Raw genomic sequence first — 25,738 nt, 5'->3', positions numbered from 1 at the left:
GTAGGATTCTCGTGTCAAAAATCCACATTCTATAATAACCTATCATAATCAAAGTGTCACGATACATAACATTTTAAAATCAACCCACACATTCGAGACTTGATCACGGACACACACAGTCTGTCAGGTCCGGTAAATGATGCTGAATGCTACATGCCATTTCCGTCTTGCTTTTTACTTGTTTTAGGGTAGGATTTGTATGCCAAGATTCCTCGGTTAATAATCAATTAATCCACGTAAATTTGGTGATAATAAAACCCCATTGATTGTTTATTTGAACCTACTTGTTACATCTTTTGCACTTGATTGTATTACGGATCGAGCCCGATCCTTTAGGACTCGATTCACATTGGGTCCAACGCCCATAACCGACGATCATGGGTCCAATGCCCTTATACATCGAGAGCACACTTTAATTTCAATTTCAGTCTTTTCAAACTACACGGCGAGCACGAGTGGAATAATTACCGAAATGCGAACCGACCGGGATCCAATTGTTATAATTTGTATTTTATTTATTTGAGAGAACAATGTGAGGATTTATGTTGTATGTTTTATTAATGTAAGAATCCCGGTCGGAGAGCAGACGGTCGGAGTGTTTCTTCGAATTTACGGTGTCAAAACGCGTAAGATGAGCAGAACTTAATTAAGCGGTAATTAAATAAAAATGGCAAGCCTAGACAAGCTAGAGTACCGATAGGGCATGCGAGATATAGGCTCGCATGTAACAGAACCTCCGAATTCGGAACCTCGGGTTTCGCAGACCATATGCCTTAGCAATTAGGTGTACCCCGTACCCCTAGACCCGGGTAACTTGCCGGCCCCCGACCTTCGGGTCGTAAAATGGCAAGTGGCGACTCCTTCTCACGTGCGTCCGTCGCGCGTCCCCGGGAAGGTGGATACTCCTAAGCCGCGTTGCATTTAGGCACGCACATGCGTGCCCCGACGAGATGAAATTCGGGTGCGCACAAGGCCTGTAGATTTTTTCTAACAAATCGGGAACCATTTATCCAAATCTCGTTCATGCCATTTGGCTTGGCAGGTGAGGATCCGTCTCGGAGAGAACTTCGAAAAAATAGAAGTGAAAGATGGCAATCCAGATGATGCTGCCACAGCTCGCCTTCGAGCTCTCTCCATCTTACTATGCACAAGGTCCCCATTTTGACCATCTCGATATCTTCAACCTCAACATGTGTGACATCCGGCATTTTCACATACTCGTGCATATAGTGTGTGTGTATACATATAGTGTGTATATGTTGATGGCACAATGACAGTCGGAAGTATATATACTCTAATATATATATATATATATATATATACACACACATATATAACTATTGTGCAGATTGTTAATTATGGGCTTGAAAAAAAACAATTGGAGCTCACATGGCCCAAATAACTTCCCTTGAGCCCATAATTTCCACCGCCTCCTTCATTTCAGCATTGTTATTTTGTTTTTGATCTAGAAGCTTCCCTGTTCGGGCATAAAGAAGAAACAGAGAAAGAGAGAGAGAGAGAGAGATAGACGTTGAGAGATTGAGATGGGCAGCGAGCAAGAGAGGAGGACAGGGGGAGGTTTGGATCAAAAGAAAGAAAATAGTGAGAGAGCTAGAGACTGTGACGGAAGCTCGGATGGAAGCTCATAGCAGAGAGAGAGAATAGCTTGGGGAACGAAGGCAGAAACAGAGAGAGAGAGGGGTTGAAGAGACAGAGAGCGACAGGAAGAAAGAGTGAGCGCCAGAGCTCGAGGAATCGAGAGGAACGAGCAAACATGGAGGGTGAGCGCGGGGCTATAGGTAATTCTAATGGGAAGTAGTTTGTAGTTAATTAGATTACGGGCATGTCAGGTATGTAATTCCATTTCTCTGATTACATTGTTATGTGAATTTAGAGTGTGTTAGGTCAATTGGATTTATTTATAATTATGGAACAGAGTATCAAGAGTGATCATTGGAGAAAAGATTGAGAGGAGAATTGAGGGAGAGGTGATGTGCATATTTTGAAGGAGAAGATGGAGATGAAAGGGCAGGGAGAGCTGTGAAGGATAGATTAGTCGAGGAAGACGGAGGGGACCGGACATAATAGAGTAGGCCAAGAGTGTGTTCGAGTTGGAAGTAGGAAATCATTTCAATGGATGTAGTTTCACTTAACTAAGTTATGAGCAAGTTAGGTCTGCGATTAATTGCACCCTCTTGAGCTTTCTTATTCTTATTGTACTATTTTGCAATTTGGAGGTGTTGAGTCAATGAGATATTTATTAATTTGGAATGGATGGAAGAAAATAGATGATGTGTAAAACTGAGAGCAGATGGTGGTGTTTGTAGTGATAATATGGAAACGTTTTGAATGGATGCATCACAAGAGGGGATTGTTGGATCGTATTCTTTCTACCATGATTGGAATTTTCCTTCATAAATTGGTGTATATAAGCTCAAATTTTAAGGTCTTACTGTAGCATCGATGTGCCTTACAAATTCTTATTTTCCGGGTAGTTGACAAGAAGAAACACGTTTTCTTTATAGTGAAGAATGATTGATCTTAAGAGCGAAGATTTTGATGGAATGAGGTCTAGGAGACGGGGATTCCAATGGATAATAATTAAAGTAAATTTCAGTTACATTTTTCTTAGGCTATTGAAGATTATAGGGATCATCTTACTTACTGAGCTGAGTGAAATAACATAATGAATCTTGGAATCAAGTTTTATTATTATTATACCAGTTTATATAAGGCTGTTCTTGCGATTCTGTGAGAAGGAATATATTGAGTATTTGGTTTGTACCCGCTGGAGTTGGGTTTAATGGTTTGTTTGGTTTGCAAATGTGATTTTAAAATCACAACTTTAACCTAATTCTTCTCACAATAAAACAAAATAATTCATACAAAGTCAAAGAATGGGTCCCATTTATACCATTTTTTTTCACAACAAAACAAAATAACTCATACAAAATCAAAAGGTGTGCCACATTTATACCACTCTTTTTCAAAATCAAAATCTGATTTTAAAATCATACTTTAAAACCAAACGCAGTATAAATTTCTCATTAGAAATCTTTAGTGGGTACAAGGTTCGAATACTTATATGTTAAGGAAATTCTGTTAATAATTTATTCATGCGAAAGACCAAAGATGCTGCTTATTATTTAATTATTTGGAGGAAAGAGTTGTTGGTAAGAGATCTATATTGAATGATATGAGGTTACGATATGTTTGTAAGTTTGGGTTCCTCGTTATGTTAGTTCTACTAGGGACTGAGGAAGTTGCATACTGGCATTCGGGAGACTCGATTCGATGGACTATATCTCAGGAGTTCGGTGAGTACTTCATTCCATTGTAAAATGATGTATTATAGTTATATAAATTATTTAAGAAGAATATTGTGATAGTTAGATATTAAGAAATCGTTCTGCTATGATGTGTGGAAATGATTTAAGAGATATTGCCATCTTATATTTCATTTTGACTTAAGATATGGGATGTGACTGTGTATGAGATATGTGATGATAATATGATATAATTGTAATAGGATTGTGATTGTGATTGTATATATTGATATTGTTTAATTGTTATAGCCATTGGACTGTTAGACCCGTCGGAATAGGATTGGGGGTGTGGTTGACAACTGACCGGCGGGATATAAAATGGATGCCTAGATCGCTGATCCGGCAAGATATAAAATAGACATCTAGATCGCTGAACTGACGGGATATAAAATGGATGCCTAAACCGCTGATTCGCGCGGGATATAAAATGGACGTCTAGACCGCTGATCTGACGGAATATAAAATGGACGTTTAGACCATTGAACCGGTGGGATATAAAATGGATGCCTAGACCGCTGATTCGCGCGGGATATAAAATGGACGTCTAGGCTACTGATCCGGTGGGATATAGAATGGACGTTTAGACTACTGATCCGGCGGGATATAAAATGGATGCCTGGATCACAGATCCGGCAGGATATGAAATGGAAGTGTGGTTGGAGGTTTGATAATGGGTGGCCCTGGGTTATGAGAAGTGGTAAGGTGAGTAATGGAGATTTAAGCTGACGTGCATGGTCATTGTATCAGTTATATCGCGGTTGCGAAGAAATGCGCCCCTATGACTATATTGTTTGGTTATGCTGTATATTGTTTGTTCGGTCTGATTGCTATAAATGTGATGATTGTTGAGGTTGTCTGAAGTTGTTTTGTGAAAGTCATGTTGTTTGCTAGAGCTTGATTTAGTCAGTGTATGAATGTTAGGTGGTGTTGAGTTAATGGTTAATTCGACTATTATTTTATGATTATAAAGATGACTGATTGTATAAGAATCAATCTAGTAATTATTTGTGTATAATGTATATTATGTCGTGTTCGTGAATTAAATGACAGTCTTGGATATGGTAATATTATCTTTGTTCATTTAAAAATATATTTTTGGTTAATAATAGTTTATTTCACTTTGAAATTTTGTGCTCACTGAGATGTAACTCACACCATGCATATATTTTTTCAAATAAGCTTCTAGCTGCACGTGAGAACTTTTTGGACATCAGGAATCAACTCGGAGGACTATGTAGGGACCTTAATTATTTGTTATGTATTCTTTTTGTATAGAATATATTTGAATATGTTACTACCTGAATTTTTTTTTTTAGTTGGTTTAGTGATGTCGCTATTTTAGAATGTATATATATGTGTGAGCGCTTGCTGGATTGGTTATATATTGTTGGGAATAATGGAAAGCAGGTTTTTATGTGAATAATTTATGTGATAATGGATATCGAGAAAACTTAGGGAAAACTCTGCTGAAATTTTAGGTCGTAACAATATGGCGTTTCATTTTACCCAGATTTTGAAATTTGAATGTAAAGCACATGCCGAATATGGACTAATAAAACCGATAATGACGCTGCTTGCAGAGTAAGAGTTCCTGGTTTCTAGAAATATAGAGGGCATGGAAGTCCAGACGACATTGGACTTTTGGTCCCAATCACCCATTGTTTAGTCCAAATTCTAATTCTTATTTTCCTTCCTCCTCATGTGATCCTCTGGTAATGACTACAGTCTTTAGCAAAAAGCGTCATAGCTGATCTCATTGGCTTGTAGCTTAGTGCAAAAACTCTTCCCCAAGTAATGTAATCTAAGGTTTTACCTGTACTGCACAACCTTTTTCTTTTACCGGGTTTGATTTGCTTCTGTAACTATGTCTACTATGAGGTTAAACTCCTTATATTAATTAAAGTCGTGTTCTTAACTATTACTAAACTCATGCTTCCGTCAAAGCGTCAATCACATGAATATCCCTACTGCTTGTTGGGCAGGGCAAGTAGCAGGAAACTGTCCTTAATTTCCATGTGCTGTTAAGTATATTATCCACTGAGCTCTGCAGAATAATTTTTGGGTGGACTATTCACAACAGTCCAGTTTTCGTAGGCTCGTAAATCTCCAGGAATGAACTGTCATCACAAAGATTTTTCAAGTGTTTAAAGAGGTTCGGATTATTTAAAGAATGTTGCTAGCTAAAGTAAGGAGCATCCTTAAAAGTGTAATTTTAAGGATGCCTCGGACTAATACGTTTCTTATAAAAACAATGTATTATCTTATTAAAAATATTAATTTTTTTGTTAAATAATAAAAAAACAGCATTCGTCAACTGATACACTACGACGAGGTGATCTCCCTTTGGTCTATGTGAATTCCCCCTTCCAAGGAGACCCTACATGAAAGATCAATCCTACTTTAAGAAAAATTGAAAAAGTAATTGGAAAAGGAGAGAAAAGTAATTGGACATTTATCGAGGAGCTTTCCATGCCAATCCTCAACCCTTTTTTAATCATTCTGTCCCCATAAAAGGCCTCAACATTAACTCTCACTCCCACTAACCACACAAACACAAACGGAGAGGAAAAGAAGAGGTAATGTCTGCTATGAACATTGGTATAGGACTAGCCATCCTTGCTCTAGCGGTGGCATTGGCATGGAGGGTCCTGAACTGGTTGTGGCTGAGGCCGAAGAAGCTCGAGAGGCTTCTTAGGGAGCAAGGCTTCAAGGGGAATCCGTACAAATTCCTGAATGGAGACCTGAAAGAGAGCGCGAAGATGATAAAAGAGTCGAAGTCTAGACCCATCGGACTCTCGGATGATCCAGTGCCTCGTATCCACCCCTTCGTCCTTCAATCTGTAAACACCTATGGTAAGTCAGAAATATCCTTAGAGATCTGAGGACAGCCAGTAGGGTCGATTGTTTTTGTTATTGAATGAAACCCTCCTTTGATGACTCAAGTCAAGTATTGCTGAATTTTTTTTTTCCGGTTACAAAGGAGGCACAAGGTCTAGTACAATGAAAATTTTTTGTTAGGTCTAATCAGCTTGTCTGTTTATTCGTCCTTCCTTTTATGTATGCTCTTTTTTTTCCCCCCCTTTTTTGGTCTTTATGCGTTTTGGTTGAACTTTTTTTCTTTTATTTCTAAAATCACTGAGTTTCACGTGAGAATTGCAGGTAAGGATTTTTTCAAATGGATGGGACCGACTCCAAGACTGAACATCATGAACCCTGACCATATCAAGGGTATTTTCTCAAAGATATATGACTTTGAAAAGTCGACCCCGAATCCACTAGTCGTGTTAATAGCGAATGGACTTACAAACCATGAGGGCGAGAAATGGGCAACTCACAGAAAAATCATCAACCCTGCCTTCCACTTAGAGAAACTCAAAGTAATCTCCACGAACCAAAATAAAATTTCATCCTTCTAATGGATCCACTATCCAGACTAATTTCTTTCATCTTCTTATGTGGCAGCTCATGTTGCCTGCCTGTTATTTAAGCTGCGACGAGATGGTGAAAAGATGGGAGAAGTTGATATCCACTGAGGAATCAGTCGAGCTCAATGCATGGCCTGACCTGCAGAATCTGACCTGTGATGTGATTTCTCGAACAGCATTTGGGAGTAGCTATGAAGAAGGGAAGAGAATTTTCGAGCTTCAAATAGAACAAGTTGAGCTCGCCATCCAATACATGCAGACAATCTACATCCCAGGATGGAGGTAAATGAGGAGCTCAGCGTGATAAGTCTCTTGAATTCCTACGATTTTCGAGGAATGATAATGCATAAGTATGATGAGTAGTGTACATATTCATCTTGTTCCTTGTGCTTGTAGGTTTGTCCCCACGAAAATGAACAGGAGGATGAAGCACTTGACTGAAGAAGTGCACTCCTTGCTTCGCAGGATCATCAGCAGAAGAGACAAATCGATAAGGGCAGAGGAGGCTGCTACTGCTGATCTTTTGGGACTGTTGCTGGAGTCGAACATGAAGGAACAACATGAAAACAGAGGAAACAAGTACACAGGGATGAGTATTCAAGATGTGATCGAGGAATGTAAGCTTTTTTATTTTGCCGGGCAAGAGACTACCTCAATCCTCCTTGTCTGGACGGTGATATTACTGAGTACTCATCCTCAGTGGCAAGACCGAGCAAGAGAGGAGGTTTTGCAAGTATTTGGAAGAGATGGAAAACCTGACTTAGATGGGCTGAATCGCCTTAAGATTGTATGTTGAAATTTCTCTCTACAGGGGCAAGTAAGCGGAATGATTTCTGACTTTAAGCTGATTTCTTATACATTTTGTTCACAGGTTACGATGATCTTGTACGAGGTTATGAGGCTATACCCACCAGTGACAATGATCAACCGCTTCAACCGCAAGGAAATGAAACTTGGAAAACTAACTATACCGGCAGGGGTAGAACTGTCGGTGCCCATATTACTTGTCCACCACGATAAAGAGCACTGGGGAGAGGACGCCAAGGAATTCAAGCCTGAAAGGTTCTCTGAAGGAATCTCAAAGGCGACCAGGAACCAAGTTGTGTATTTACCGTTCGGTTGGGGCCCTCGAATCTGCATTGGCATGAACTTTGCATTGATTGAAGCGAAGATGGCAATGGCGATGATACTGCAACGGTTCTCATTTGGGCTTTCTCCTTCTTATGCACATGCCCCAACAGCATTCCTCACTCTCCATCCCCAGCATGGCGCCCAAATTATTTTGCGTAGAGCTGAATGAGCTGATCACACATGACATTGTCAACACAATACACACGCGAATAAGTTTACCATCGGCTTATCACTTAAATGAGAGTTGGTTTAGTATAGTAATCCTTGTAATAAAAAATTATCATTTGTGTTCTAATAAGTTCTTCCTTCTCTGATCATAGTTAACTATGCATTGCGTAGGATTTTGAGCACGTCTGCTTCAATTTTGATGATCTGCCTGTTACAGTAATTAAGATTGCTTGCAGATGTACATGTTAAAGAAATGAAGGAAAGAAAAGGAGAATGTGTCTGTGGCCTTACTATGTATTTCCTCGTTCTTCCAATATATTATCTCCCCAACCCCAATATAATTTCTCTATCTGATCTCTCTTAGAGAGAAATTCTTTTATTAGGCAGAGAGGCAGCCGGAAGTATCATTTCAATCCATGGAACTTGGACTCATTCTCCTCGTCCTAACACTGGTATAGGCAAAAGAAGCTCGAGAAGTTGCTCTGCTGAAGGTCTTTCCAGGAATTGGTATAGGTTTCTGTCCCAGAACCTGAGAGAGACCTTGAGGATGTCCAAATTTAACCTTAATGAATGCATCCTCGCACCTAAGATAAACCCAAATACTTTTTAGAACAATATTGTAGCAGCCGAAGGAAATAAACGTCAGGATAGAAACCTACGATCAGCATTATTATTACTATTTAAAGCAGCTGGACCCAAGCTTCCCCCATGGAGTTTATGCAGTGGTTTGCCTGAAATGCCATTGATGCATGGTAATTAATAAGGTTCATATCTGATTCCCTTCAACTTGACAAAAAAATAACACTGCATCAATTGAAGTTATGTCAAATCCATTTACAGAATAACCTCAGTGACTAAGTAAAGATGTGCGCGGAAGAAGAGGATTAAACGCACCTGAATTGAGTGGTCGAAAAAACTGCTTATAAGCTTTAGATGTCTTTTTGATAAACCAGGATAACCCCATTCATTTGTACGAAAACACTGACAAATCAACAACGATTATACTCAATACGAGCAACATCAGAAACCACAAGTAAAATTTGAATAGCTCCAATAAAGCAACCTAGTGGCGAACTCGTGGGGCCTCACCAAATTGAAGCCTGGGGATGAGGTTGGTACATGCATCTCCTTATTAAAAGCATCCATACCCTTTGGCTTCTTTCTTTCTTTCTTCGTTTCTTTCTTCTTCTTTTTTTCCCTCACTTACTCATCATACCTAGTTTATATTTCCAAATCATTTCCTTCATCAAGCTGTTTTACATCATAAAACACCATGATCTTGATACAGAATCTCTGTGTTCTTGATACATTCTCGGAGTTATTTACCACCTGCTAATTGGATCTTATGAGTAGATGAAATTGCTACATCAGTGCATCTGTGATTTTCTTGATTTCGTGCTCAGCTTGCAGTTGTTTATGTTGACATGCTGTTTGACTATGATCATTGATGATTGCAGTGTCAATTTGTACTACTTCGAGGTACTTACGGCTTTTCAATTTTTCTCTCAGACTATACTTACTGTTGTGGAGCACCGTGGTGCCATTGTTCCTTGGCAAATTGTGGCCTGAAAGACTGGAGCTGTTTCGGAGTTTGTGGATTTGGATCAGAATGAGCTGATTGATGTAAGACAACTAACATAAATGGTATCAAAGAAGGCCAAACTCATTGTCGTTCACCATGGGTCTAATGTTGTGGGTGGGGAAACTTTTTATACTGAACTGCCATTGGTATATGTTGGCTCTGAATAGGTTAGACCAGGAGGAGTGGAGTTGATTTATATCGTCTCCTGACAGTTTTCTTGATATTGTCTTTCATTTATAGATCGATTGAGGAATGTACACGCAGCAAAAGGGCTAGCAAATTTTTACTCGAAGTCTGGCTAGTTAAGCATTGGCTCTAGTGTCTATCGTGCATCCCGCATCAGCTTATTCCATTTATGTACGTTACATTAATTCACCATGTAGCTTAATATGCAGAACTTGATTAGATTTGAAGCTGGAACACCTGCGATCAGGGAGGCCGTTGGGCTAGAAATAAATGAGATAAAGAGTAATATACAGAACAGATGATAGGGGAGCTAAGGTCAAGTGGGATTCTGTATGCTTACCCAAGAAAGAAGGGGGCTAGGGGTTAAAGACACGTGTTTATGGAATTCAGTTTGTAACCTTATATTGATTTGGCTCTTGTTGAGCAAATCAGGTTCAATATGGATTGCTTGGTTAAATGTTAATATCATCAAAGGTAGAAGCTTATGGTCACTCAAGGATTCTGGCAACTACTCGTATGCTTGGAGGAAATTGCTAAAGCTTAGAGTACGAGTTTATTCTCTTTTTAAGCGGGAGTTGGGTGATGGCAAGTCTATTCTCTTTTGGTATAATAATTGGACTTCAGAATCTCCCCTCATAAGGCACACAAATGGGCAGAGATTTGGATTTCCTTCCTATTCTACAATGTCTTGAGGTTCTTCTTGTTAAAGGTCAGGAGCTGAGGTGTAACATCCCAAATTTCCTTATATAATATGACTTTGTAAAGATATTGTTTCATGAAAATTATTATTTGAACACATATGAATTTATTACATAATTCAATTTAAAAGAATTAGTTTGTATTTATCATTAAGATTAATGAGATAGACGTGATGTTTAACTTTACAGGTGTTGAATTGCTTTTAAAATCATCACCTCATCAGCATATTTCACCACCAGACTTTTGTGCTCTTTAAATTGACCTCATTCATTCGTTTCATTCATTTCAAGCCATTCTTAAAAATTGAGATTTGAGAGAGAGGTCGAGAGATGGAGAGGAGCAGAGAGCTTTGAGTGGGAAAAAATATTATTATTATAGAAAATTAGCAATTCGATTGTTCTTCGATGTTTTAGAGTATTAGGGCTTATCAAGGTGAGTAACCTATTCTTAAACTAGTATTTTTATTATCGTTATAATAGTATTTTTAGAACTACATTGTTATGGCCATGTCAGTGTTACGGATCATCCATGTATTTTTATATGATCGATCACGATATTTGGAAATGAAAAGTGAGGTATTGAGTCGTATGAGATTGATGAGAGTTGGTGAATCCTATGGCACCTTAAGTCAGTCATAAGCTGAGCAGTAGGAAAAGGCTGCCTGGAGCAGAGAGGCTACCAGTGTGGAGCCACCATTGTGGTCAGGAGCTGGAAATGGACATAGGGACAATCTGAGTTCTGGAGGTCTCGACGATATTTTTATGATATTACTGAACCAGTGCTATGATCCGACTAGTTTAGGTTGTGGTTATTCACTAAACGTCAAGCTCACCCCTCCAAATATATTCTCTCAATTGTTTTACAGGTCAAAATGGCGGTGGATTCGTAGAATTTTATCGGAATTTTTACTCATCCAATTGAATTTGTAATTCTCTGAATATTCCTAATTTGTATGAAAATTCATCTGTATTTATTGATTTTTATAGTATAAATTATTTTGGATTTACATGAGGCATTGCAGAAGCTTAAGAAGGCAGAACATTAATAACATCATCTCTGGCTCTACCCTGACTAATAGGATTGACAAGGTAGTTTGGCAAGGGGATAATAAAGGGAGATTCTCAATTGCAAGGGCTTGGAATGTATTGAGACACAAGGAAGCTCGGGTGCAATGGCATAATCTTGTGTGGAAGGGTCCTGTATTTTCAAGACATAGCTTTATTAGTTGGTTGGCTATTTAAAACAAGCTTACTATGCTTGATAAAGTTGCTATTTGGAATATGGGTGTTGTCAGTTGTTGCGATAAAATAAGGTCGACACAAGTGCACGTTATCGAACAAGTAATATAGTGATAAGTATAAGTATCGTTCCCTCAGAGCCTATTCTAAACTTTCACTAACTACTAAAATTAGCAGCCTACTTCTTTATCCAAACAATCAAATTCGAGTGATTTCAGAAAATTAAGAAAACTAATAATTAACTAAAGCAATCAATGAACACAAACCTAGGGTATACAACTTCCCCTAGCACCTATCCAAATTGGCTTCCTCTCTTTCTATCTATTGAATGATTATGTGTTAACCTAGGGTCCTAATCTCTCCTTAAGCACCTTCCGAATGTCATAAGGATGTATTCCCATGTATCGAATTAATTACTTTATTCCCAAGCAATTAACAAGTGGGAACCCATTAAGAATCAACCCTATTCAGTTACCTAAGGTGATCGGGTATATTCCAATCCTCCTCGCGAATCAATTCTATTTTCCAACACACATCGAACTTAGGTTCCATTGATAACCCTAGAAAAAGAAATTTAGCTCCTCATGTTCATCAAAAGCAACATCGAATTAATCAAAGACATAGTTTTGAAACAATAAACTAAGATAGGATCAAAGAAGAACAAATGCGGTCCGCCGACTCAAATCCATGAACGTCTTCTTGATCTTTCTCTTGTTCCTTGGCTTGAAGTTTCTCCCAAAATTCATGCTCCAGCCTCTTCTAATATTGTGCAGCCTCCAAATCTATATATTACCCTCCAAAAGATACTATAAAATCTTGCCTAAAATAAATAACAGATAGAATATCTGCCAAATCTCTACAGATAGACCTTCCTAAATATCAAATATACCCCTTAGCTACAAATATTCCAATTTAAAAACACAAAGTCGACATCACACTGGCTCGGGGGAAAAATATATCGAAATCTTGAACAGCATTCTTTCACCTCAGTCTCCTACGAACTAACCGCGGTCTCCTTGACTATGTCACTTTGGCTGCCAATAACTTTTTCATTTAAACTCCGATTCACGTTCCGTTTGACCCGCTAGCTTCCTCACTCGTTAACCTATCTGTAGACATCAATTTTGCACAGTTTTCTCGAGTGTTTCCTGCCAAAAATAACATGAATTTAGAGGACAATCACATAGATATCGAGCTAAAATCAATTAAAAACCTACTAAAAATAAAACTAAGACTAAATTAGACTAACCTATATAAAACTAAGACTAAATTAGACTAACCTAACCTAAAACAACTTAAAAACACCTAAAATAAACTTAAACGAGAACATCTACCATCAATTAAGCAAGTAAATATGACCTTTTAACTCTAGTTTCATGGAGTTATCACACCCTCGAACCTAACTTTTGCTAGTCCTCGAGCAAAACACACTAAAACTAAGCAAAGCAAACAATCCTCAGCTTAACCCAAATCAATCGCTATGAATAAATCCCTTAGAGTTCTCAGAAATGACTGCATCCACATTAATGATCTAATTCCTTTCATTACTTACTCATGCTTAAGAAATAATGCATTACCATCGCCCAAAAATATTTATGAACCACACATACTGAAAGCAAGAGATAAATCAAGTTGTCCAAGAGAATAAATTTTCATAAACAAATTATCCTCACCAAATTAAGAGTCTTAAAGTGATACTTCATCGAAAAACCTAACATATCAACATAGCAAATCCTCAATTGGCAATGTACATGCACTCACCTCTCATGTATATGGGCAATGTGTATACACTCAATCCAATGAAAATGAAAATGCATGTGATTTAGTCGTCTCAAGGTTCCGAGTTCGAATCCCCGCATAACTATATTAGGTCTTTGGTGGTGCTACGTTAAGGGGGCCAATGCTTACTGGTTAGAAGTTTACTCCCATGTGATTTAGTCATCTCAAGGTCCCGAGTTCGAATTTCCTCTATACATAACTATATTAGGTCTTCGGTGGTGCTACGTTGACGGGATCAGTGTTTATGCTAATTGTTCAAATCATCTAATATGTTTGCGATTGAGAGTCTGAACATTGCGTAGCAGGAGATGGCAAGGTTGCCATACTTTGACTAAATTAGTCGAGGGTCCATTGGGTTTTCAGGAACCGGAATGACACCAAAAAAAAAAAATACTAGGACTACATCTTTACGTGTTTCTATGCTAAACATAATGCAAGCTTATGTTGATCATCAGTGCACGATGTAAGCAAATCATTACTTACTTTTTCGTTTTCATTCTAAATCTATTTTTTTTGTTCGATCCTCCTAAACGTTACATAATTTGTTCATTATAGTCCTACCGTTAATTTTTTCGTCCAAAATATTTTTAAATATACTATTTTATTGTAAATTAATTTTGAAGAATAAAAAAAAGAGGAAATCGGGAGACCTTCCCCCGTAATCGGGAGATTCTAATCGAACTGGGATCTACTCATTTCCTTTTTTTCTTTTTCTTTTTCTTTTTCTTTTTCTTTTTTGTATTTTCAAAATTTATTTGTAATAAAGTATTATATTTTAAAAATATTTTGGACCGAAAAATAGTTTTTTGAACATATTATGTAACGTTTAAGATAGAATCGAACAAAAAAAATAGATTTAGGACAAAAATAAAAAAGTGAGCAAAGATTGAGGACCGAAAATGAATTGTAACATCCCAAATTTTCAATGTTCATTCACGTGCAATTTCTATTTTTTGCAATTTCACACTAAATTTATTAATTGATTTATAGTATAATTCTTGTTTCACTGAGATAAGCTTACAATTTCCTTTCCATGTGTCCATTTTCTTTCAATCCCTTACTTTCCACGCGGGCCACTAAGATGAATCAATTTCCACCGCCATTCTCTTCTTCCATATAAATTTGCTGCTTGTTCAACTGGCCACTTCATTCAATTTCAAGTTTTAGCGATGAGAGAAAAGCCGAGAGCAACGTGGGAGAAACTTTTAGAAAAATAGGGAACAACCTATTTCGGTATTTTGATGTTCGGGGGACTCGTCAAGATGAGTAACATATTCTTAAACTAATACTTTTATTATCTTTAATTAATATTTTTATAAGTACATTGTCATGGCCATGTTATTGTTACGGATCATACATGTATTTTTAGACGATCAATTACATTATTTGAAAATAAGTAGTGAGGTTTTGAGTTGTATAACTGAGATTAATGGGAATTAGTCGTAAGCCGAGCAGTAGGAAAGGACTGCTTGGAGCAGAAAGGCTGCCAATGTGGAGTCGATAATGCAATCAGGAGCTGGGAATGACACAGGGATTATCTGAGTTATGGAGATCTCGACGATATTTTATGATATAACTGAACACGTACTATGATTCAGCTAGTTTAAGATGTGGTTATTCATTGGGCGTCAAGCTCACTCACAAAATATATTCTTAGTTGTTTTACAGGTCAAAATGGTGGTGAAACTATGGCATTTTATCGGCATTTTCACTCGTCCGATGGAATTTGTAATTTTCTGAATATTTCTAATTTATATGAAAATTCATATGTATTTATCTATTTTTTCGTGTAAATTTTTTGGATTTTACAACTTTTTCCCTTAAATTAAATCACGGGCAAAGCAAATGTATGTGGAGACGGGGTCCAACAAAGTTCTTGTCAAGAAGCAATGGAAGTGTTAATAAAATCCTAGGATGAGTACGTAATGATTAAAGTTTTAATAAAATCCTCATATGGCGACATTCACTTTCATATTGTTGGTGGCCGTCCAATTTAAAGAATGAGCATGATCCCCAATGTGATTTTCCCCCATATATTGTTGGAACAACCAATTCTCAACATCCGCCCTCACATGTCAGTAAGACATGTGGACTTAAACCACTCTCAACACTCATGGTCTCATGTGAAGTCATACATGGGCTTAAATCACTCTAAACATCTCAATCACGTGTCAATCGGACAATGTGGACTTAAATTTCTCTTCAACAACTCTCTCATATGTCAATTAGACATATGCTCTTTTACATTGTTGCACCTTTACATGTCAATTGGACACACAACCCTAAATATCCGCCCTCTACACTGGTTTGGCATGGTGTGAGCGCAGTGTATGCAAAAGCATAATCCGCTCAATCAAGCTTCAAAGCTTGATCTCGACGTCCTTGGGCTCATCAAATAAATGAGATATTCGAGCTTGGGCTCGAGTGGGCACAATTTGCAGCATATCGCGCACGACCAAACTCAAGCTTCAATAGGCTCATCTGAGTTGGGCTCGAGATCAGGTAACCTCGAATAAGGTTCCCAAGAAAACTTTCATGGCTTCGGTCAATCACCCATTCGCATTCTTTGCTCCTTCCTTTCCTTTAGTCAACCCCAGACGTAGCCAAAGCCTAAATCAAGCAGTCACATCAGCACAGCACTCTTAAGAGACCAAAGTAATTTTGCTACGATATGAGTGATCCTTTTAACGGGTGATTGATGGATGGAGTTAAATGATATTGGCGGGATGCATCTTTGATGTTTAAAGCACCTATGTTCGATAGCTGTTCCTTCGAGTCTCCATGAACATTCGGCTAACCGGAACAAAAACTCATAAAAAGCCATGCTTTTTGTTCCAATTGTTACACATATAACTCACTGCAAGGTAAAAGGGTTCTTTATCAGAAGTGATCGACCTTGTTTTGCAAGAAATCAGATCCGTCTGGCTTTGATTAATGTACTGTTCACAAGTTTGTCGCTTTTCTCGTTGCCCCATTCTGATTAACAATTTCAGCAGGGAGACATCCCCTGTTACAGAATGCATCCAAACTGACTAACTTGCTATTCTACATTATACAAAACCGAGATAAGTTCCTTCATATTTATTTGAATGTCGAACCCAGGCCATAATCGATGGCAGAATGATCGATCACACATTTCAGAGTCCAAGCCAATACCAATGACCATTGGGGTTGTGAATGGGCGAAATGCATGGAGATGTTGCGCACCATTCATATCAGACCTTCAACAGCGAAGAAATGCAATCATCAGAACATAAAATCTGTTGGGTATCCCTCCAATTTGGAGGAAATTGGGCTCAAATCATGTTGAGCTTTCATCGGCTTTTAATAGGCCCCAAGGACCTACCTTTGGGAGGGTTAATTTCAGCGAAAGAGCTGAGCAAAGAGTGGAGTGATGAGTGACAAGAATCAGCAAAGAAGTAGCGGCATAACAGAGAACAAAGAAGCAACATAACATATTTTTCTGTGCGACCACAGCTAGATCAAGCCTCGATCGGGAAGTCAAACAAACTCCGATTGGGACGAAACGTTGGCAGCGACATCACCACATGTGGGGATAGGCTCTGAATGGTCAAAATACTTATTCGAGCTCTCTATGTGCTGTTGTGGCCGAGCACACCCTTCTAAACAAGTTAAATCAAAGTCTCGGGTTAGAGAAGTTTGAGGTTTTCGGTGTTTTTGAGATGGATGAGTCTACGGGATCTATGTTCAAGTTGAATGCAACCAACTACTATATATGGAAGTCTCGAATGGAGTATTTTCTATTTTGCAATGACTTGTATGATCCCATTGAAGGGAATTCGGCGAAACTAAAAGAAAAGAATGACAAGGCTTGGGAATGCGCAAATCGAAAGACTATTACTATGATTTGGTAATTGATAGACAATAGTATTTATCATCATGTTACTCAGAAGACAAATGCAAAAGTTTTGCGGGATAAATTGACAAATCTCTATATGAGGAAAACATTGCAAAATGAGGCATTTCTCGTGAAGAAGTTTGTTCATCTCCATTACCAGGATTGAAGTAATATGGCTGTGCACATGAGTGATTTCTAGGATATTTTTAACTAGTTGACAAACTTGGAGATAATACGACCCGATGAGTTGTACGCTTGTCTACTTTTAGGGACTCTACCGGATAATTGGGACACACTTGTGGTTGCATTGAGCAATTTTGCACCAAATGGGAAACTATCGTTGGCCACAGTGATAGATATTTATTTAATGAGGAGACTAGAATGAAAGACTCTGGGATTTTCATTCTGTCTGAAACATTGTTTATTGAACAACAGGGGAGAAGTTAAAGCAGAAATCCATCTTCCAGGCATGGTAACTCATGTGACAAATTGAGTGGTAGATCAAAGTCGAAGACGATGAAAGGAGTCACTTGCAATTACTGTGGCAAAGCGGGACACTACTAAAGGGAGTGCAAAGCTCTAAAGAGGAATCATAATGGCAACGGTAAGAGTAAGAAGGAAGACGGCACTGCAACAGTGGCATCTGATGGAGAGACCTACATTGTTTGTGATGAAGTCGATGTGAATCTCACGTGTCAGGACTCTACCTGGGTTGCAGATACATGTGCCTCATTTCATGTTACTCCTCATTGGTCTCATCTTACACTAGCGGAAACTATGGTTATGTGAAAATGAGAAATGGATAGTCATACGAGATTGTCAGTACTGGTGATGTCTGTCTAAAGACCGAGCTTGGCTGCACGTTGTTTTTGAAGAAGGTGAGGCATGTTCTAGAAATTCGCCTTAATCTAATCTCGATGGGTCAGCTTGATGATGAAGGCTTAACCAAACAAAAATGAAAATTTGTCATTCCGTTTTCAATTTCGTCACAGTTCGCCTCATTCCGTTTTCGTTTCTGGAAGTCGAACCAAACGGGCCCTTATTGTAACTTCGGTATTTTTTTTTACCCGGAAATATCGGGCTGGTTCGGTTCGGGTTTACTATTGGACACCTGTGTCGCTCCGGTTGATTCGGGACTTAATTGGTTGCTTCCGCCGCCTCTCTTCTCCTTCTCTCGCCTGTCCGTCGTTCACAGCCGACATCCGATCATCTGCCTTCTGCAACTTCTTCTTCCGCTTTCTCCGTCGTTGCCCAGCTGAAGTGAACCAGGCGAGGCCCGTGAGAGGGTTCTTGATCTAGGGTTTTGATAGTATTTGATTCAATTGCAGGAGAAAAGCTCCAATTTTTAGTTGTCAAACCGAACATGTCTTCCCTGAGGAACGCCATCCCAAGAAGGGCTCACAAGGAGCGGTCTCAGCCGTAAGTATCCTCTCCCCACCTTCTTCGAGCTCTGCATATTCCCTCCTTCGGTTTGATGTGATTTTCGTGATCGGGTTCCACTTCCAGGCAAGCGAGGAAGAAGTTTGGGCTGCTAGAGAAGCACAAGGACTACGTCGTCCGAGCGAAGGCCTTCCACAAGAAGGAGGAGACCCTGCGGAAGCTCTGGGAGAAGGCGGCTTTCAGAAATCCCGATGAGTTCTACTTTAAGATGAGTAAGACCCGAACGGTCGACGGAGTCCATAGACCCCAGTAAGGAGCCGCTGCCATTGTCGTCATTAGTTCATCGAGTTTAGCATCGATTAGTTCCTTGTTCCTTTGTCACCTTGAAGTTTTAATTATGTAATGTGAAAATGTAGGAGCGAGGCAAATAAGTATACTCCTGAGGAGCTGATGCTTATGAAGACTCAGGACATCGGGTATATTCTTCAGAAAGTGCAGAGCGAGAAGAAGGTTAGTCGGGTTTGAGCTTGTGTTCCTACATTAGGTGCCGTGTTCCCGAATCATCTGATCAGGTTACTGAGAATTAAAAGGAGAACTGATAGGGTTGAATATTTGGTTTCCTGCAGAAAATTGAGAAACTCACTGCAACTTTGCACTCTCTCGATAATCAATCATCAAGCAGACATGTTTACTATGCCGAGGATAGGTTTGTTCCTAATAGGCTATTGCCTTTCTGTTTGTCAGCTTGATACAATGTCATAATGTTATTATTCGATCATCTGAGTCAAGTACATTATAAAAAATGAAACACGCCAGTTCATGCGTAGACAGCATAGAAATTAGATTATGAAGTCCCTTTATATCTTATAAAACAGGCATTCGCTGAAACTTGTGCTTTCCTTCTCAGCTTATGACAGAACCGTTCTGTTGAGTTCCATCAAATTCGAATGTCTTCTATGCTTTGTTTATCCTGCTCGATCTGTCTACATATCCAGAGTGACCTTCTTTTGGCTTGGGTTATTTCACGACTTTTTCAACTCACTTCAGGGAGGAGGCTAAAGAAATACAGTCTCGATCTTCTAAAAGTGGGGTATTGCCCGCTTCAGAGGACATTCCGAATCATATCAAAAGGTGACTTTCGGTTTTATGATTTTTCTTTACTTCCCTTTGCTGTGGTTTCATTGTCTGCAATTAATTGTTTTGGGTGCTGGGAGGGCTGATCAAGCTCATGAACCTTGGTTTTGACGGTAAAAGATACCCATTAGGCAGTCACATGGAAATCTAAGGCTATGAAATTTTTATTAGTCCTGAGTTTGTGTTGACAAATCTCCAAGTGGCTATGGAATTGTTTGCAGTCAGAAGTGTGTCTGAAGCTGGTGAAAATTATAGCTCTGTTGCTTCATTTCTAGAGTTTTTGATCGGAGACAGAGCTTCCCTCATTATCGAATTCATTTCAGCTCCCTAAATATCTCATTTGACAGAATAGGTGGCCTAAACAGTGTTGGTTTGAATGATGAGCAGGAAAACAGCTGCTTCGTACAGAGAACTAGAGGCTAGAACAAGTAGAGTAAATGAATTGGAGAAAATCTACATGGATATGGCAATGCAGAAGGAACTACAGGTAATTTTTCGAACTTCTCTTCTTTTTATTAGATATATAATTTTGTTCAGTTTTTTTAACATACGTGTATGAAATCTGCTGCCAATGAGCAGAAGAAGGGTAGGAAGCGGAAACTTCGCGAGGATGAAATCGTCTGCCCAACATCAAAACCTGTATACAAGTGGCGAACGGAACGGAAGCGCTGAAGATGGACGACTATTATCTGTATTGTTTCGGCTTATAATGGTTCACCAGATTAGAGGATCTTCTAGTTAATATTTGGTTGAGAAATTATCTTTGCAGCTGCAAGTTGAAATTTTGATGCTATATCAGAGACTTTCCCAAATTCAATTTTGATGTCATATCACAGACTTTCCCAAATTCGTTGCGTCCTGTAGACCTCAAATTCGTGGGACATAGTGTCTGTCAGCTTCTCTCGGTCACAGTGCAGACGGGTCTCTTGTAATATTCTCTTTGTCTGGGTTATTAATCCATCAAAGGGCACGAAAAGAGACCCGATTCTCCTCTTTTCAAGTTTTGAGATGGAAAACTAAAGAAAATGAGGCATGGATATGGGGAGAGCATTGGCAGGATTAATGCAATGGCATCGTTTTACAAGAACTACCAGCTCTATGTCCTCTGGATCTTTCATATGCTAATGATAGCATGTAAGTCGTCTCGCTCAATCATATCTTAAATCTGAAACCACAGACGAACCAATTCGTGCGATCTTATTGCACATTCAAGTACCTTGAGACGACATATTCTGCAATTGCCATGCTTGATGTTAGACCAGGTGACTCAATTCCAAATAAGCTTACAAGACCAGAAATCCCATGAATGTCTTCCCCCTGCAGGATAAGTAGCAATGCGTTGGGATAGAGTTGTCAATACTTGTAGATTAATAATTCATCCCATGATCAAGTAAAATAGATTAAACTTGAAGATGAAAATTAGAACAGGAAGAGAAACGATGTGTGAATGTAAAAACCAGTCATATGTGCTACATACAGGAGAATAATCACAGCGTATTGAGCTCATAGTCGATGCCAATAGTTCAAAGTTCAGACAACATCAGGCTCAACATTGAATCATGGCTCTTCATATGTCTGAGCATCATCCAAATGCATTAATAAAGAATCCTAATTTTTTGCAAGAAATCGGTCAACAGCATCTTCAGAAGTAGGCAATGTTAAAATCTCTCAAGTTCCACCTTAGAACTTCAGATTTACATGCTAACCATTCTTTTAGTGCTCGTAAGAATACTACCAGTGTCCTAGCAGCACTTCTAATCGTGAAAGCCTCAGACAGCATTTAGAGTCAGTTTCTTGATAATAATATTACGGGCCATTAATGGATTAATTATGCAGTAAATCTTATAAATGCTAGTAATCTACTATTCAAACTTTGTCAGAAGCAATTGAAGATTTTGCAGATCATATGATAAAGTACACCTTTTAAGCCCGATTATATAACGCCCAGAAAGAAGGCAGTTCACGTAGAATGAAACTATAAGATGACGGACCTGCACCACGAAATCCTTTGGAGACTGCTGGGGACCAGAAAGTTTTGGCCGAATCCCTGCATATCCTGGTTCCAAGGACCCATCCTTGAGATTTGGATAGTATTTTCGTATGGCTGGATAGAATCTCTCCGCACGACTGGCAGATACAGAGTAATCAAACCTGAGGATGATGGCTTTGACAGCATTAGGACATGATATTTGGTTCTTCATACTACCATTCACAAAAGCTTTTATTGAATAAATTCTTCACAAATTCAACACAAATTCATCGAAGATACATCTTATGCAAAGTTTCCAACTAAGATTAACATATAACTTAATTAATACCCACTGCAACGCTTGCTTTTTGTAAAATAACAATGTTCACTTTCATCCTACCATACAAGATTTCAATTTCAAAAAAGAGTTCATCATATCTCCCGAGGAATTCCTGCTACGAATAACACCAGTCAACAACATATAAAAGGAACGGATTTGTCGGGCTTCTAATTTCACTCTTACAGCAGTCCAATATTTTCAGTGTGAAAGATAATATTCAATATGCAATTGAATTGTAGATCTGCATATCAATCAAGTGACTGGCGAATAAAAGCCACATTTGACCCTGAAACCAAACCTGGAAATGGAAATAAACAAGTACCTATTCAAGAAGCTTGAAACATCATCCACACCATTGATCCATTCAACATCTGGCCCAAATTTCACCTGCCCATTCAAATCCAGGGTGACATGCACTCCAATACCACCGTCCTCAGGTAATGGGTATATAAGACGTTCAAATGGAGATTTCTTGGTGCTTGATAGGGTGAAGTAGCAGCCGCGAGCAAAATACGTAGGAGGAACTACTTGCATATCTAGGCCATGAATTCTCTTTGCAAGGAGAGGAGCACTTAAGCCTGCTGAGTTGACAACGAACTTGGGCACCAGTATAAGATCTGGATTTGGTGGAATTTTCTCATTGCAGCTCTCGAGATGTTTGGTATCAGAAATACGAAGATGAATGGAATTCTCTTCAATATGTGCACCAGTAACAACTGTATTAAATGAGAAGGTCGTTCCGTGATTTTCAGCTTCCCCCTGGACTCACATTGAGGTGTTATACCTGTCAATTTGCAGCACCAAACTCACCAAAAGATAATTGCACGGGACAGTACTTGCAGAACTTGATATACAAATTTTCGCTTTTCGGGCATATTATCAATCTAAAAAGAACCTGCAATTTAATGGGCACAAGAAGCAGAATAGCATACCATTAGCGTTAGCATCAGAGAATGAGTATCGATAATCCCGGTAACAGGGGAAAACACGGCCTTCTCGCACCACAGCTCGGGTTCCATTCTCGTGGCTTCAGAGCCATCCATCAACCTGAGTCCATAAACCCCGTTTTGTATTCCCCGGTTCATGATATCGGTCAGCTTCGGAACCTCCGATGGCCCCGTAGCAACTATGAGCTTCCCTATTTGCTTATGCGGAATTTTGTGCTGAGAGCAGTATTTGTACAGCAATTCCCTCCCCCTCACGCAAAACTCTGGCTGCAAAGAATTCCCATTTTGATTTTCTTTCAGTTCAATCATCCTATCTACCGGAGCCCTACCTCCAATTAGCAAGACTGAGCTGATTTTCGTATTGATCATCGTGATCGAATGTCGAAGCAATCATGAATTAGATTTTGGTAATCGGAATGAAGTGGAAGAGAGGAAGCCTTGACACCTTGAGAGAACCGCGGGGATAGTAAATGCCGGCGTGGATCACTTCGCTGTTGCGGGAGCTCGTGCCGGTGCCGAAGGTCGGGGCGGAGTCGAGCACCAGAACATCTCGGCCGGCGATCGCCAGCTGCCTCGCCACGGCGAGCCCAACCACGCCGGCGCCTATCACCACGCAGTCAGCGCTCTCTCTGGGCGCTGAGCAGCTGTTCCTCATAGCTTCGCTGCTTCCGGCGAAGCTGCGGCGGTGCCGCTGAGCTGATGAGAGATTCCTCGACAAGGGGTACGACGGCGGTGATGATGATAATGTGAAGGAGCTTGCGAGTAGAATCCTCAGAATTGAACACCGACGCATCTTCTCCTTCGTCAGCCGCCCGCTTGCAGCTACTGTCCACTGCTAATGGCGACATGTGTGATTGACCAACGTTGTGGTTCGGGAGTAACATGGCAATTTCGTTCCGGGATGGACGAGTTGCATCAATCGGGCTCTTGATCACATCAATTTGATTATCGGTTAATATTAATGCAGTCCTTTGTTCCATCAATTAGGAGATTCATTTGGTCATTCTAAATTTATGAGACGCATCAATATAGTGTTTACTATCACAAATCCGTTTAACTGTTCCAATATTTTTTATCATCAAATAAATCGATTTTTTTTTTCTTTCCTTTCGAATTACAATCCAAGTGATAGGGGAAAAATAGGGAGTTTAGGAAGCTCCTCGTCGGGTTGCCTCCCCCACTGGAGATGTCGCCCGAGGTCTGGGAGACCGCCGGCGACAGAGCCCTCAAGGGGTGGCTCTCCCACACCTATTCCATCTCACTTATGCCAAGCGGACGTATTTTATTAGTAAAATAAAAAAGAATGAAAGAATTTTTAATAAAGAAAAAAAAAGACGTATTTTATGTTTTATGATTTTCCATTAAAAACTAATAGTGGCTAGCGGAATGATCAAATTGGTGTACGTGAGGAATGAAATTGACGTAGCAAAGGGTTGAATTGACCAATCAAAGACTCAATTGATGTAATCAGAATTTATGAGTGTTCATTATATAAGGATGATCATTTTCTTTGAACTTGATGGAGTGAGCATTCCTTCAAAATAAAAGCTAAGAAGCGTTTACTCCATCGATTCAATTTTATTAAGCACTTATTTTTTTATTATTTAAGTACTTAATAATAAGTTGTAACGAATACACCCTCAAACTTTTAATTAAATCTTGCTGCTGCTTTCAAAAGCAGCTATAACCTGAGTTAATTCTGAAATACGCTGAGCTCTTTCGACGGCACGTACGGCTTCGGCCTCGAGTCTTCCCCGTATCACATTCACAAGTACTGCCCCTTGAGGGCACTCCCCATTTAACCTGCAGGTCTGAACGTGGGAAGATTGATGGCTCACCAATTTCGTTTCGCTCGGGTACAGTAATGCGCTAGGCTTCATCTGTTCGTCGGGATTCAACTAAATAAAAAAAAAGCATATAAATAAAAATCTGGACAAGTTAATCTGTACATCAACAACGAGAAAATGGCTGACGGAAATTAAATTGGGGGCCAAGAAACTAACGCTATTTTTCTTCTCTTTTTTTTTTTCAATCGATTGATGGGATAAAAGTGAAATTCACTAGAGAATTAATCAATGAATGACCAGCTCACAACAAAGTGAGAGTAAAATAAAAGGGTCGTCATCGTGGAAATAAATAAATATATATGTATATATATATATATATATAAATCAATTATGCATGGTAATGCATTTAAAAGGAAGCATAAATGCAGTAGAAAAATTGCGTATATACGATGTACCTCCTTCGTCGCCTTATTAACAATTCCAACAAGCTGCTGCTCTTTGGGCTCAGGAGCAAGTGCGGCGATCGAATCCAATGGATTAATGAATTCTGCGCGAGAAGATTGATGATGATGATCTTCTAGTGCCTCCTCGATCGCCTTAAGCTCCTGTTTTTTTTTTTTTTTTTTTTTTTTGCTGAATGATCGCCTTAAGCTCCTGCTCTTTGACTTTGATCTCCATAGCTGTGTCAATCGAAGCCGGAATAATGTACCTTGCCTGAACAGATTGATCATGATGATCTAGAGTGCCAAACAAGGCCGTTAACAAAAGAACAAGAACCCCAACTGCCA

General features: G+C 39.2%; 3 protein-coding genes and 1 long non-coding RNA gene across 9 annotated transcripts; 3 read left to right on the top strand and 1 right to left on the bottom strand.

Annotated features, from left to right (window-relative positions):
• Nucleotides 1-1,479: 1,479 nt before the first annotated feature.
• On the top strand, nucleotides 1,480-8,347 carry LOC116204438 (cytochrome P450 CYP72A219-like). 6 transcript variants are annotated; one of them, XM_031536518.1, is made up of 7 exons: nucleotides 1,480-1,799; nucleotides 3,243-3,317; nucleotides 5,931-6,179; nucleotides 6,486-6,703; nucleotides 6,789-7,033; nucleotides 7,148-7,538; nucleotides 7,623-8,347. In XM_031536518.1, the coding sequence occupies exons 1-7, from the start codon at nucleotides 1,775-1,777 to the stop codon at nucleotides 8,049-8,051; spliced, it is 1,632 nt and encodes a 543-aa protein (XP_031392378.1). In that variant the 5' UTR covers nucleotides 1,480-1,774; the 3' UTR covers nucleotides 8,052-8,347. The 6 variants fall into 6 exon arrangements, with proteins under 6 accessions (XP_031392378.1, XP_031392379.1, XP_031392382.1 ...); XM_031536519.1 differs by having other exon boundaries at nucleotides 1,480-1,850; XM_031536522.1 differs by lacking the exon at nucleotides 5,931-6,179 and having other exon boundaries at nucleotides 1,481-1,799.
• Nucleotides 8,348-9,205: 858 nt separating this feature from the next.
• LOC116203343 lies at nucleotides 9,206-10,309 on the top strand. The gene is made up of 2 exons (XR_004156245.1): nucleotides 9,206-9,428; nucleotides 9,560-10,309. It is a non-coding gene; the product is annotated as an uncharacterized LOC116203343 (long non-coding RNA).
• Nucleotides 10,310-18,533: 8,224 nt separating this feature from the next.
• Nucleotides 18,534-20,754, top strand: LOC116205229 (probable U3 small nucleolar RNA-associated protein 11). Its single transcript, XM_031537753.1, has 7 exons — nucleotides 18,534-18,812; nucleotides 18,900-19,082; nucleotides 19,190-19,283; nucleotides 19,400-19,479; nucleotides 19,821-19,904; nucleotides 20,295-20,394; nucleotides 20,487-20,754. The coding sequence occupies exons 1-7, from the start codon at nucleotides 18,757-18,759 to the stop codon at nucleotides 20,577-20,579; spliced, it is 690 nt and encodes a 229-aa protein (XP_031393613.1). The 5' UTR covers nucleotides 18,534-18,756; the 3' UTR covers nucleotides 20,580-20,754.
• A 192-nt stretch (nucleotides 20,755-20,946) lies between these two features.
• Nucleotides 20,947-24,080, bottom strand: LOC116205228 (L-2-hydroxyglutarate dehydrogenase, mitochondrial). The gene is made up of 5 exons (XM_031537752.1): nucleotides 23,609-24,080; nucleotides 23,149-23,430; nucleotides 22,539-22,975; nucleotides 21,899-22,058; nucleotides 20,947-21,224 (listed from the first exon to the last, which is right to left on the bottom strand). The coding sequence occupies exons 1-5, from the start codon at nucleotides 23,954-23,956 to the stop codon at nucleotides 21,105-21,107; spliced, it is 1,347 nt and encodes a 448-aa protein (XP_031393612.1). The 5' UTR covers nucleotides 23,957-24,080; the 3' UTR covers nucleotides 20,947-21,104.
• Between the last annotated feature and the right edge of the window lie 1,658 nt (nucleotides 24,081-25,738).

Source organism: Punica granatum, chromosome 4 (assembly GCF_007655135.1).
Source record: "Punica granatum isolate Tunisia-2019 chromosome 4, ASM765513v2, whole genome shotgun sequence".
NCBI lineage: Eukaryota > Viridiplantae > Streptophyta > Magnoliopsida > Myrtales > Lythraceae > Punica > Punica granatum.
Note: the sequence above shows the minus strand (reverse complement) of the source record. Positions and strands in the feature narration are given on the sequence as shown.